The 15,178-nt window shown below is 38.0% G+C and overlaps 1 protein-coding gene across 1 annotated transcript in view; it reads left to right on the plus strand.

Annotated features, from left to right (window-relative positions):
• Window positions 1–4,676: 4,676 nt before the first annotated feature.
• The window catches only part of clcn2b (chloride channel, voltage-sensitive 2b), a 149,998-nt gene continuing 139,496 nt past the window's right edge, over window positions 4,677–15,178 (plus strand). Inside the window, exon 1 of the mRNA XM_016676632.1 lies at window positions 4,677–5,252. Within this exon, the coding sequence (XP_016532118.1) occupies window positions 5,202–5,252 (51 nt within the window). The 5' untranslated portion in view covers window positions 4,677–5,201. The remainder of the gene's footprint in view (window positions 5,253–15,178) is intronic.

Below are 15,178 nucleotides of genomic sequence, written 5' to 3' on the forward strand. Positions count from 1 at the left end.
ATGTGCTGCAGTCAACAGCCTAAATCCCAGTTTTCAGTGGTTTCAGAAAATTGGGTTTCCATTCACACCAGACTAAGACCGCATCATGAAGACAACTTCCACAGTGAGACTGTGGTGGTGCACAATATCAGGGTCCTGGTTGCCACAGGTGAGACAGATGAAAATCCACCCAACAAAAACAAAGCAAACAAACAAAAAAACATTCAGGCTTCTTCAGGATACAGATCATCACATGCTCACTGAATGGAGCCTCCAGCTGTGGTGACGAGTGCTCACCTCCAAAATACACATAGACTGTTTGTTTAAAGGCCAAAGGAGGAAGGTTTTCAGATTAAAAGAAAATTAATTATATTTGTCATAGCCCTTATTAAATATAAAGCCAAGGAGAAGACAGAAGGGAGGAGGAGAAAGTGGCACTAGTAACTTGTAGAGATTATAATACAATTTTACAAAACTTGTAATGTGACATAAAAACCAGCTTCAGACCTACAAAGGGACTGGCCCACTGGGGTCAGTGAAAAACTGATTCTGTGTGGTTTTTAGTTCAGCTAAGATGCATTAAGAATAATGCACCAATATATCTGCATAGATCTGTGATAACTGTGGAGCATTTTCATCGGTTGAAATGGCCTGGTCAAACTACAAGTCTTAATCCAACTGAGACCCTGTTGCAAGATTTGAAATTGACTGTTGCTGATCTCCATCCGATTTTACGGAATTAGTTATTTATGAAGAAAAACAAAAACTTTTCTACATTTGGAAAGCTGAAAGAGACCTACCCCAGGATGTCATGTTGCAGGTTGTGTTGATATTTATGGACCCAGAGGCATCAAGTAGATTTTGATGATTTAATAAATAAATAAATCAATTTGTTTTGCTTTTACAGGAACCCAGGAAATGAGGGATGGCAGGGAAAACCGCAGGGAAGTAACAGGGAGATAACAGGAGAAATCAGAAAGGAGTGGGAGAATAAAATGTGTATATGTAATGGGAGAGAGAATGCTGGAAAAATGGACCAGGGCTGATTAGCTAACTGATTGCTGCCTGTTTTATGTTATCGGTCATTTTAAAACAATGGTCAGGATTAAAAAATGACTGAAATCAGTTTTCCATGTAGCCACCATGACCCTGATCTGGGTAACTGATGGAAAATGGCTCGTTGGCTGATCTTGAGGCTGAGTATTTGTGTTTATCTCATACCTCCAGCCATTTTCCACAGCAAATTAGTAGATTCTTGGAATCCTTGTTTAGCCTTGAAACAGCTGCTCTAACAGAGGAAGGTTTGTTATTCCAATGAAATGCCTATTATAGCACTATTTGAGTGTATAACTAAAGATTTTCTGACGTTACAGAGGATGCTTACAGCCTCAGTGTCTTTACCCTGCGATTGTCTGGGTTCAAAGTTCAGCAACCAAATCTAAAAAACAACAAAAATCAACAACCACAACAGCAACATTACCCATACAAAAAGCTTTGTATTTTTTTAAAAAAATATTACATTTTCAAGTTAAGGCCAGATATAAAATCTCAATAAAATCAACTTTCTTGAAATTATTTGACCACATGTTGGTGAACTTGTGGCATGCAAGCATTTAAACATCACATGATTGATTTCTTAAGGACTTTAAGCCACAAACGCTGTCACTTTCAAACATGCAGTGCACAAAGCAATCAGTCTAATCATTAACACAATAACACACACATTTTTTAACAATCTATAAAACCTGAGTGTCTTTGTTCTTCTGTGTTAAGGTGAACCTCCTGTTGACAGCTATGAATAGATTTTCCCATATTTTTTTTCACATCACTGCCACAGAACATCAAACACTTCAGTTTCTTTATATCAAGCATCTCAAGACAAATTCAGTCAACCACAAGTTGAACTGCAGAAAGAGCTATCTTTTGCTCAACTGACCTGACGTTAAAATCTGATCTTTTGACATCAAATACTTTGAACAATTTTCCACTTATTGATCCAAACTACAGTGGATTCACTAGAAACAGATTTTATACTTAGAAGAAATCTTTCAGTAATGATTATACTCACATGGGTGTGAGCTGTACACACAAAGTAAATAAAGGTTTTATTTCTGTACCCAGAGGAACAGTTCTTGGAAAAATACAGCAAAGAAATGTGCCTTCTAGGAGACACTCTAAGCTTTTGGGTAAATTTATATTTACAAAATAATTTTATTCAACGAAGCGTACATCCAACATACAACCCATTCTGACACAAAAATAGATATTGTATATTTTTATATCATAAAATTATTTAAAAAGTAAACATATTATTCTCAAAGTGAATTTGATAAGGGTGAAACTGTGGTGGCAACTGGTCAGAGCATCCTGTACCTCTTGTGGAGAGTTTTCAATCAACAAAGAGCACTATGTATTTAAAGAGGTCAAAGAAAGAGAAAGGAGAAAATAGGCATGTATCACTACTGATATCCTAACTGATATTTACCGTTATTTTTTCCTTAGTAAGATTTTCTCTATGTTATTTAACTGAAGTCCATGGTTTCACTCATCAGGGTTGTTTTGTCAGGAAAAGGGGGACCAACACTCAGGTGATCTTAAGGTTTTCTTGCAAATGTTGGATAAATTATAAAGATACCTTAAAAACTTTAAGGTATTGGAAAAAGACTTGACTCTTAGCATAGGCTTTGCAGGGACAATTTGCATTGTCAAAGCAAGGGAAATGCTAAGAATGTCTGAGGTAATTGTCATACGTGATGGCAAAGAGCGCTATGTATTAAAAGAGGTCAAAGAAAGAGAAAGACTTGACTACATTGTGTGGAGTCAAGTCTCTAACACCACCACTGAACTGGACTGATCTTAAGAGTACTGCCTCTAAGGTCAACGTATGCAATAGATGTCTGATTAAAAATATATGCAGTTGGTATGACTTTCAGGAGTAGTGCAAACAACTATCTATGTGATAATATTATCGTTGTAGGTTTCAATAATTGATATATGAAACATTTTCATAACAACTGACGGTGACATAGTTACTTCATTGTGCTATAAAATGGCACTATATCCCTGCAAAATACATAATACTGTCCTTTTTGAAGCGCATGAGTCAAAAAGATCAAGCAAAAAATGGTTTCCATTGCAAAAAGTCAGTACATTAAGTCATTAGAACCAGAGATGCAGAGATGTTCAAAAATATTTTTAGAGTTGATTGTAAAGCTCTGTTTAGGATGTATTTGACAATAATATGAAGTGAACTGTCATATGATAGTGAAACCTTTACCATCTAGACGTTAGCAGGTTTTGGAAGCTGGTAAAAGACTTTCAAAACATTTTTTTTTCACAATGGAAAATATATATAAGTGTCACTCAAAGGTGTAATGTATTACAAATTCATCTGAGTGTTACAGAAATAAGCATGTATAGAGCATGTACACACCTTTGACTGGATTCCACTCAGCTGAGTTAGAGACCTGCTATTGTGTCAGATGCCTTGTAGGTATGGATACTTTGATGCTTGATGAACTTTAACCTGAGAAGTTTTTGCAGAGATGTGTCATCAAGTCTGCTCTGGAAAAAAACAGCTACAACAATAATCGCAGCCCAACTTGAATTGCAAACAATATTGTGGCCCAAATTTTATGTATAAGCACTCTGATTAAAGGGTCCACTGCAAAAATACATCCACACTAACATTTGGTTAAACATCCCTAAGCAGGTTGCACCTTAATCTCATATCTTTCTACTCTATAAGATTAATATTATGTTTGGATCTAAAGAGGAGATGTCTAGAGTCAACACGCAGCTTTGATTATTACAGCTAGAATCTAGTGATCAGGGCCAAAATCTGGGTCCATCTGGTTTAGTGATGGACCTTGACCTGAACATTCAAAGACACATACAGACAATTACAAAGTCAGCCTTCTGTCACCTGAAGAACATTTCTAAGATTAAAGGATTATCCATCCATCCATCCATCCATCCATCTTCTTACACGCTTATCCCTACTGGGGTTCCGAGGGGTGCTGGTGCCTATCTAAAGTGGTCATTGGGCGAGAGGCGAGGTACATCCTGGACTGGTTGCCAGTCCATTGCAGGATTAAAGGACTAATGTCCCAATAAGATCTATAGCAACTCATCCTGCATTTAACTAGACCAACTGATTACTGCACAGTGGCTTCAGGTCTGTCTAAAAAAATCAGCTAGACAGCTGATCCAGAATGCAGTGGCTCACGTTCTCAGTAAAACTGGGAAAATAGAGCACATTACCCAGTTGTAAAGTCCTTACACCGGCTCTCCATAGCTCAGAACATATACTTTAAAATACTTTTGTTATTTTACAAATGCCTAATGAGTGTATTTTGATTAGCACCAAAATACATTAAGGTAAGGTATTGTTGTTGTACCAGTCCTCCAGACTATATAAGGTGTTCTGGTGTAAATCTACCCTGCATCCCTGAAACCAGAACCAAACAAGGAGAAGCAACATTTAGCTTTTACGCTCCACAAATCTGGGACAAACTCCCAGTAACCTGCAAAACAGCTAAAACGCTGAGTTTCTTCATAACAACTCTGAAAACCCACCTGTTTAGAGTTGCCTTTGATTAATAAATCTGGAATATTGATCAGTATAGCTATTTAATATTTCAACATTTTATGTTTATTGCTTGTTTCATAATTGGTTACTGTATTGCAGTAAAGCATTTTGAACTGCCTTGTTGCTGAAATATGCCAATCAAATGAACTTGTCTTGACTTAAATGCCATGAAACATTTGATTCTGTACTTACATAAAGTGGCCTGCGAGAGTTTTTGCTGCTACATACATCGCGGAAGCCCGGATAATCACCCTCCACCTGGGCAGAAGGAATTCCCTACTAATTTTCAATGGAGGTTCATTCTTCCTGTTTATGAGCTCACGTGAAGGTCCCACGCAGCGAGTTTCTTTTCGCTTTGATTGACTGGTTATGGAAGGAGGCTGGGCTCCACTCCACACTCAAGTCCCGCCTCGCGTGTGTTTCTTGCTGGGAACTAAAGCTATAAAATGAAGCGTTTTAGCACAATAACAGAGGCGCAGCGTGAAGTTAGAGTTCACCTAGTGAACTGCTGTACGGACACTTGAGACAGACTGATGCTTTAACCAGCCAGCGCGTCGCCGACCAGGTTTCTTGTCACTTCCAAGCCGAAAATCCCTCCATCTAGTCGCCGGGTGAGATACGGAGCAGAGCCATGGCGGGGGACGGTTCGGACCAGCGAGCCCTGCAGTATGAACAAACTTTGGTGAGTTTCACTTGTTGCATTTTGGCACTCTCGTATTTATCCACGGCTCTCCGTGGTCTCCGAAACCAGGACTGACGGATAGTACCACCTGGCTTTCACCGCACACATCTGGTAGCTAAACAGCAGACTGTTTTTAAAAGTTTATTTAGAGTGGAAATACAAGGAAACTGTGAACATGTCATAAGCCGAATGATCCATTGTGACATTTGCATGCTAAAAACTCAAGTATGAGTCTGTAAGTCTGGGGCGAGCAGACTGACAAACGTGTTTCAACACATTTTAAACGAAGTTCAACTTGTGTTTTCTCGCGTGTATAGCCGCTGTGTGTCGCTTATGTGTTCCTGAAGGCTTTATTGCACATTCCACGTTCACAGACAAGGTGACACAGTTGGCTAAAGAGAAGTTTCTAAAGTGTTAAGCAGGACATATTCATTGACTTTACAAGCACAGGGAGCGGAGCGGCTCGCTGTCAACATCTGGATTCAGATTCAGCCAGTGTCCTATCTTTTTAAGACTAGATTTTAGCCAGTCTTGAATAAAACAGAAAAAAGATGAGAAAGCTCCCCTCTTTCAATTCACAAAGTGCATATTATTAGGCTTATAATTATTCATACCCCATGGCAGTTTTGGATTATAAAGTGATTTAATTCATCTAAGAAGGTTGTTTCTAAATTTATGTCACACACATCTCCAAAAAGATATTATGTTAGAACAAAACATGATATGTCTAACACTGCACTTTATTTACATTACTACGTGTCAGAAAATATTTGCACTATTCCTTTAAACCTTTTTTGTAATATTTTGAGACACTATGCATTTTATTGAAGCTGTGATTTTCACAGATTTGTTGGTAAACATCATTGTAGTGTGCTCTGAAATTAAAAAGAAGTAATGCATTATTTTAGTTATTTGGTCATTTTTTCTTCCATCCTTAAAATATGCAAGTTTTTGCTCCATGTGCATTTAGTTTTCCCTGGTAACTCCTTTAAAATAAACTGGTATGCAGACTTGTATGTGTGCAGCTCAAATTCAATGTTTGTCAAGTCTAATTAGCAGAATGTTATCTTGACAGCTGTCATAGTGGTTACTGTATGTGTCAGGAGTTCAGTGCGGCGGCTCCACTGACATCAGACAATAGATGTGTTCATTGCTGCTCGGGCGAGACTCGGTGTGGAATAATGTTCAGTATGTTGGTGCAAGTGACAGTTGTGCTGGCTGTTGGGTCGCGGTTTTAGGCTCATAAGTTACTGATGCACTTTGCATAAATATTGGCCATCTCAAAGAAAGTCTGTGTGAAGCTTTTAGTTGTTTTTATTCGGCTGAACCTGACTAACATTGAACTCTTACACTGCAACGCCTTCTAAAACTTGTAATAAAGTTGTCTTATATTTTAATGTGTTTTAAGGTGTTGCATGATGCACTGTGTGGATGTCCTGTTTCTCTCATACTGTTTAGCATTAATGCCACAAGGTTCATCTGACCATGTTTGTTGTGTCCTCCACTGCAAAAGTGACTTTTTATGGGTTTCTTGCAACAGATGCGTCCATTTTGCCACACTTCCACAATGAATGGATTTACAGAGTGCACACCTGAGTTGTAGATCTGTGCAGCATCTCCAGAGTTGCATAGAGGGGTTTTCTGATTAAAGCTCTGCTTGCATGACGAGTCAAGTTTCTATATTTCATAGTAGATTAGTATTGTTTTAAAACCTAACCTTGCTTTATCTCTGGCCTGTCTGCTGTGCTCCTTCTGTCATTGGCTTCTCTTTTTAATGTTTCCAATGAGATGTCTCTAAGAAAAGCATATTGCTTATTATTAATTTTACAACTAACAGGTGGCTGTGACTAAGACAAGAGGCTTCATTTTTATTTCATATATTTGCTGTGTAAGGTATTGTGTTGTCTTGTGAAACTGTAGGAAGCGACTTTATAAGTCACTTCTGAGTGCCTGGATGTGTCTTTTTGGAGCGGAGATCTTCAGCTTGTTCCTCACGTTGGTAAAGAGGGAACTTTGTGTGGATGTTTCTGGATAAAACTTCTGTCAGGCCAAAAGAATCCCCATTTTATTTCTGGTTTTATACGGACCAGTTCAGTGGCACTGAGGCTTTAAATTAAGAGCAACCACAGCTGTAACACCACTTTGGGCCTCTGTTTCCTCTGTTTGTAAAAGTTTCTTTGTAAAAGGAAAAACGGTCCCCTCCTCCTCCCACCCTGTGTTCTGTTAATCTGTGTGTGCGGTTGTGTGAGAGATTACACAACTTGCGACCCGCTGATTCAGCACTGGACACTCCGTCACCCTGGCAGGTCTCGTGCTCGGCCCTACGGCTCTCTGTAAGGGAGAAAAATAAATATGCAAAAACCCGACGGCTGTTGTCCAACTCTCCTCAACCCAGCTGCAAAACAATGGCATAAACTACATAGAACCAAACAGAAATAGAAAACGGTTTCAAAATGAGAGTAACCTCGTTTACCATCAGTTCCCCCCTCCTGCCTCCTTTCCATCTCCTCGCTGTGGGCTGTAGTAACATGGTGTCTTTGTGTGATATTGGCAGTCGTGATGGTTGTGTGGGTTTTGTTGTGGGCAGCGGATGCTCAAAGAGGCCAGTGTGGTGCGGTTGTGAGAGAGAATGAAAAGCTGGCTGTAGAGAAAAGCTGGCGGGGTCAGGAGTGCCAAGCTCTAAGACGGAAAAACCTGCCTCAAAGTACCGTTGGTAAACCTCAAACTGAGACATCGGTTCACATTTATAAACACCTGAACTGCAGATATGTCTGCTGTGCATAGTCGCTCGTTATAGAGGCAGTGGATTGTCTGTCATCTTATTAGATCCATTTTTTTTTTCATGTGACCAAAGGTAACATTTTATTATGTGCTTTATAATGGCATTGATGGTGGCCCTTTCTTGAAGTGTGAAGTTAATAACTCACATTTCATGAGGCGTGACGAGTCTTTCTCCCCAATAAAAGGCTGTGTTTATCTGAATCACTCCAATAAAAGTGCACATATTTGGTTGATTTGAATTAATAATTTTATAATCTTTGTTGTGCCAAACACTGGGCATAAATCATACTGTAACCTTAACCCTGACTCTTTTTAAAGAAGCATAATTTAATTTGCCCATCTGTTTCCCATAAAATGAATATAAGATTAAAGTTAATATAAGATGAAAGTTTCGTCCAGGCTTATTGGATTGCATGTATTGTTAAGACGTATTTGTCAACTTGGAAGATTTCAGTATTTTTTTTCTTATAAATGTGCTTAAAAATGTGTCTTGTGCAGAATGTGATTAGTTGTTTGCTAACTATTTTGCCCAGTTTTTAAACTCTGCCTTTCAAAGGCCTGCAGGTGAGGTGACCTGGTCATCAGAAAGTATTTTGTTTTTAGATTTTAAACCAGATATTTATGTTTCTGTTCCCACATCTTTGAATGTTGTTTACCAACCGAGCACAGAGGCATTTGAGGATGTTTTTAGTGTAACTCTGAAGGTGTAAGAGCTCTTGATGTATCTAAATTTGGGTGTAAGGAGTGAAAATCTCTAGTCAGTTAATGTTTGTCCAGAAGGCTACGATGCAGTTGTCACTTTCACTCCCACATGTGTAATTTATCACAGACTATTCTTTTTAAAATCTGTACCCATTCTTTGGAAAAAAACAAAAAAAAACAAGGAACCAACTAAAACAATTCTTCATGGTGATCTATTGTTTCTCTAATACGTTTTTAAAGGCCATTCAAAGTTAAACCCAAGTGACTCTCTTTCACTGCTCTAATTTAGCTCACCCATTATGCTTATTAGAGCAGTAGTTCCCAAATATTTAACCTTAAAACCAATAGAAATAACAATAAAAGAGATTTATGACTCAAAATATGAAGCAGTTAAACAAGGTATAATGACATCATCATTATATTATTTTTTAGTTTTTGTGAGTTCAGTTTTCTTAAAATTAACATAAGAAATTTGCTTCTTATAATTTTGGTATTGTTTAATTTTCAAGAATATGTCAAGACCCCATTTTTGTTGATTAGTGACCCCAACAGAGGTCCCGACCCCTACTTTGGGAACCACTGCGTTAGAAAATGTGCTGTCATGGTAACGGGATTCTGCGTCAATAGCCATCCTAGTATCGTGTTAGACTCCTAGTGACTCGATGGCTGCTGATCCGTTGCGGTAACAGTTGTAATGAGCTTTCTAGATGGCTTTGCCTTCTCTGAGTTATGGGGAGATTTACTGATGAGATTTATGGTAGCAGGTAAGATTGGCTGTTTTACTTGTGCCTCCATGTGAAAGCATGTATTATGGTTCCTCAGTTGGTAGTGTTTTTAAAATATTTCATACAGAGTTAATCAGGTTTGGCTCTTGTCTAATTCATTTCTGATGTAGAATCATCCATGTCTGCATCTCATTACTTTGAACAACAGAGTTTATCTCCAAGCCTACTAAATTGCTAAGATATTCATATACCTTGAACTTTTTCAGATGCCATAATACAAAGTTCAGTTAAAACAAATAATGAATGATGCATATAGGGTTGTTGTACTGCTGAACAATGAACCTCAACATCATATCATGTGAAACCCCTTAACAAATTTCTAGATTTGGGGGCAGCATGTTAGAATATTTGTTACATTGCTTTTGATTTGTTCTTTTTGTTGACTTGTGTTAGTTATTTTAGTAGAAATACTGCATGTTTGGACACTTATTCCCTCTGGGTTTGGAAGCTTCGCAGATGGAAAGGAGTTTTGTTCTTAGTTTTTTGTATTGGAACAGTTATGTAATCATGACAACAAGGTATTATTTTTGCAACTAGAAGTAGCTGATGATTATTTCAAAAGCTCAAATGAACCTGAACTCCAAATCCCAGCCGATTCTCTGACCTGCTCCCTAGCTATACAGCCAGACTGAGATTTAAAAATGAGCAGCAAAACCAGATGAGATGGATTAGCAGTACTTGCCAATGAAAGATGGTGTCATCTTTAATGAAGGATGTTAATGTAGAACATTGTCTCTGCTGTCTTACTGAAACAGTCTTTAGTCAGAGGCCTCTTCAGATTTGTTGCTACCAGAGATCCTCTCTTCCCATAGCATCACCATCCATGACAACTCTTTGGAGATGTCTGAATGATATGAGTTGCAACAACATGCAGTCTTTCTTTGCGCTAAAGTATTTTTGAATTGAATTTACATTTTTTTTTTAGGATTGTTTCACACCAAAGCATCACCACAGCATGACGTTGTCATCACCATGTGTCATCATTGTGATGAAGTATTCAATGATGTTTAGAGAACACCAAACTTCCCTAAAGTTATATCCTGACTTAAACACGGTCTAAACATAGAATGTGCAAAGCTTTATTTTAGATGCAAGTTTAATAATGAGCTTAGTATCTTGCATCTGCTAAGTGCTGAGCCTTGCAAGCAAATTTTAAGGTCTTAAATACAAAAACATTAAAAAACTTAAATAGTATAAAATGGCAAAAAATGTCTTATTTTTTTTAGATTCATGAACAAATTTCGATTTGTAAACGCTTAGTTGCACTTGAGACCTGAAAAATGGATTCAGATATGACATGCATATTGGATAAATTTAACACGTGAAATGAAACGGTAATTATTGATTAAATTGAAAGCGGAAAAATTTCAGAGCAACAAACATCAGAGTTCATTAAGTTTCCACCAGGAGAAAATTTTGGTTGTTCATCTGGTTTGGCTATTTTCCAAAGCTTACTTGGTACGTGGTGTGTTACTCTTCACTGTGTATAACTTCAGGAGTTCTTGTCGTCTTTTGTGATACTGCGGCATGGGTTTCATGGAAAATTTTAGTGCGATTGAAACAAAGTCCTTCCTTGGTTTCACCCCAACAATTTTTGCACAGATTAATCAGTTAAAGTTTCCGTTTCTTTTTTTATTGTGGCTTGGGATCTTTTTTGCAAAGTAGGTAGAAAAACATGAAAGTGAAACTGCTATTGAGAAATATTATGACTTGTTAACGATCGCATAGATGTTTTCATATTGTGTTCTTTACTGTGCCCTTTAAGATTTCAATTTGACATAAAGGGCATTATAAATGAAGTCAATTATTATGAAAACATATTTTTCTTAATCCCATGCTTTGTGCATTGCTCTTGCATTTTGCTTTTATAGTGGAAATTTCCCGTTTACGCTGTCCACATAAACTTACCTCATGGGTAAATTCGCCTTTTATTGTTCAAGATGGGTCAACAGCTCCTCTCTTCTTCCTGAATGTGAAGACAAGTGGTTGCTTAACTTGGGCTGGCTTTTTCTGCAGATAAGCATCAAAAGCTCTTAACAAAAGTTGTCTCTGTGTCACTAAAGACCAACAAATTGCTTTTATTTAGTTAATTTCTTATCCAACACTGTTTGCTTTCTTGACGAACAGCCCTGATAAATTGCACCAGTCAAGGGTTAAGCTAAAAGAAAAGTTTAGGTCAAACAATAATACAATAGAATCAAAGCATTTTCTCTCATAATGAGGAGCTATTTGTAATAACGGTGAATTAGATAGACGCCAAAAGAAGTCAAAGCAAATGTGGAGAGTGTGTTCAGGTGAAATCAAAAAGTGTGCATTCCACTTGCTCTTTGTTCTCTGACGCTTTTTGGGTTTTGTTGATGATTAATCGCAGGGAGAGAGAGAGACAGAGCTTGAATGATTACACATGAGGCTCTTTGAAGTGTTGAGGCGTGCCTCTTCATTAGTGCCATACATTATTTCGACCTGCTCTCAAATCTTGAGCAGAGATTGATTACACAGAGAAAACTGAGATCTCAATTAAACGGAGGCCAGTTGAGGCAGAACCCTCTGAATCTCGGCAGAAAAAGGTTGATGAAAAGCTTCAAGTTGACTGCAAAAATAAAAAAGGATTAGTTTTAGGGTTCAATTGTTGTGAGGGAAATAATGGAGCTCATGTGAAGTGTTGGATCTCATTTAAGCATTTTCCAGGGGTGGAAAAGAATGGATATAGGTAAATGTGCATAGAGGTATATTAGCAGTAAAAATTACAGAAAATGGAGTGAGCATTACGGAAATTAGTTTGGAAATGTGTGAAGTTCTTAAATAAAAAATGTGTAAGACAATATTCTATGAACTGAACCATTGATTTAAACATAATGTCTTTTTGGGTGCTTTAAAATGATCTCATATTGGTGTCCAGAGATATGCCATTTCAATTTTAAAATCATCTGAACAGCCGGGGTTATTATGCAAAGATTAGGCAAAAGTTCCCTGCCTCTAGATGTACAAATAAGGACATACCCCACAGGCTTCCAGCTGTAATTGCATTGAAATATTTTTTCAAGATGTACTGACATATGGGAAATAGATCACACTACTTTCTTATTTTTTATTTGAAGTTCTGTAGTTTTTTTTCCTTTTTGTCTGAGAATTCAGTAGTATTTTCTGTTGCTTGATTGCATAAAATCCCAATAAAATGCTAAAGTCTGAGCTTTTGATGTGACAAAATGGGTAAAAAGTTGAGGAGCAGGAACACGTTTGCAAGTTAGACAGTGAGTAAAATGCATCTTAGTTGTCGGAACAGAACATTCTGTTTGGGTGCTTTCTGAAAATCCATCTCCACCAAACAAACAGCTGAGCTTATAAGATGACGGACAGAATAAGCTGAGCAGTTACTTTTTGGGGTCTATATGAGGCTATTTGGACCATGTAGTTTTCTTTTTTCTTTTTTTTAATGTTTCCTAAAAAGAGAAGCCCTCCTTTGTTGCTATATAATGTTTTCCTGAGCTACCCTACTCTACCTCTATTTAGCACAAACCTTTACAGAAACATGTTCACCTTCTCCATGGTGTGACTCCTAAGGTTTTTCCCTTTTCGGTTCAAGACAGCCTTTCAGCCAGTCAATATTGTTCCTTTAGATAGGGTCGTGCCCTTTGGCTGTGTGCTGTTTGCTTGTTAGTGAGCAGCATGCAGATTTGTTTTCAAAGATTCTGTTTTCCTACAATCCTGCATCATATTCAGGAGTCGGTTGGTTTTGTCTATAAATACTTCAAGTTGAACAGTGTTTAATTGTTGGAATTGCATCTCAGACATAGTTTTGGAATCCAGCTGTCCAAAAAGTCAGCTGTTAGATGTCCAGCACAGGCATTGCTTTATTTGAATGATTCTTTCTTTTTGAATTGTTTCACACTGATGCACAGTCAGAGCAACAAAAAAAAAAAGCCAGGTTATCTCTAGGTGACTTCTTGCTGTAATAAACTCAACGTTGACACATCAGAGGATGTTCAGTTCATTATCAGCTGTGCGTGTCTGCTATGAGACTTTTCATGTCTTGAGTTGAGTTTACGTTCAACATATCTCAGATAAACTCAATTATGTTGGCGTATCCTGTTGAGGGCATAAGATTACATTCAGCTGTATCTGCCTTGGCTGCTTAAAGGCCGTCACCTTGTGCATAGCCAGGATACTTGTAATGACTTTGCAACAAAGATCAGTCAATACTGGAGGGAGTTGGCATAAAAATGGTTGGTGGCAATGGTGTTTGCATTCATAGCTCATGTCTGGGTGTCCATGTTATTGCTGGGAACCATCTCAACCTTGGCTAATTTTACATTTCTAATTAAATTTTCTCTCGTCTGTGGAATGGAGGGAATCGCATAAATATTAACCTGAGTTGTGATCAGAATGTGTTTAACTTGTGCTTGTTTAGCTTGTGCTTTTTAAAGCAGACATATTTAAGTCTCCAAAGTTCACATACCCACATTAGTGTAACCTTAAATAACATAGTATTTACCTTAGTCGGTAGCCAGAGGAAGACTGCAGCTGAGGGCTATTGACATAGACCCTGATCTAAACTTAATGCCTTCCTGTCTTGTCCGCTTCACCATCCCATGAGAGGGCAGATTTTTGGCTCATTTCGTCTTTGCCCCGTCTTGATCTGCTGTCATCATTGACCTCCCACACTGAGACTGCTTGCCTCTGTTTATATATCCACACCTTCATCAGCACATTCTCTACCATTAAGTTCCCACATTGACTTGTCTCCTTGCGTGTGTGGTGAGAGGTTATTGTCATCATAACATTGACATAAAAATGTGGATGCTTTCATTTCAATTTGTATGCTGATGGCAGATCTTGGTGTACACAAACATTATCCTCTTAAACTTTAAACATCTAACTACATTTTGAACCATCCCAATAAAGTGGAACATGTAAAATTTTCATATCGGTGCATCCCTATTGAAGTTTTTGAACTGATTCAAGTTTTTGAACTTTGGCTGGCATTAAAAGTAACCAGATAGGCATTTACTCTTTAAAAACCCTTGTGCTTTTTATTTAATATAAATTTGATAATTGGTCACAAACGACTGTCTATTTCACAAATTCTGATGAGTTGTTAACTTTACACACTCTCATAGATTAAGTGCTTTGAAAACTACAAATTAGAAGCGAAATAAATCTGATATTTCCCTCGGATATTGACCTAATGTGCTGGTTATTCTTTTGAAGTGCAAAGATTGTGTGTTAAATAAGTGGGATTGTAACATTATCTTCCAGCATCACCTTCCTCTTTGGTGTAAAAAAAACTCTCTCCAGCTCTGTCCTGTGTTCATCAACTCCAAATTAAAGCAGTGGCTCTCTTGTTTCCCTGCTGTCTTAATTGCTGCTGGCTTGCCCTCAGTGGAGTGTAATTAAACACACTTTGGTGGTTCATGGGCCCCTGGAAAAGCAGATCTGCTTCCCCTTTGGCAGCACAGGCATAGTGCTGACAGATTGGAGAGCAAGAGGAGAGATGCTTTGATGCATCAAATGCTGGTTATTAACCATCACAGACAAGCTAACACACAGATGACTCTTTGTGTGTCACACACTTAATAGGTCCTTGACCCTAAAGCCTACCTGTTTCTTCCTGCCTTGTCTGAGCTCTGGCGCACGCACGCACGCACGCACGCACGCACG

The sequence above is a fragment of the Poecilia formosa genome, unplaced genomic scaffold (assembly GCF_000485575.1).
Source record: "Poecilia formosa unplaced genomic scaffold, Poecilia_formosa-5.1.2 Scaffold138, whole genome shotgun sequence".
Lineage (NCBI taxonomy): Eukaryota > Metazoa > Chordata > Actinopteri > Cyprinodontiformes > Poeciliidae > Poecilia > Poecilia formosa.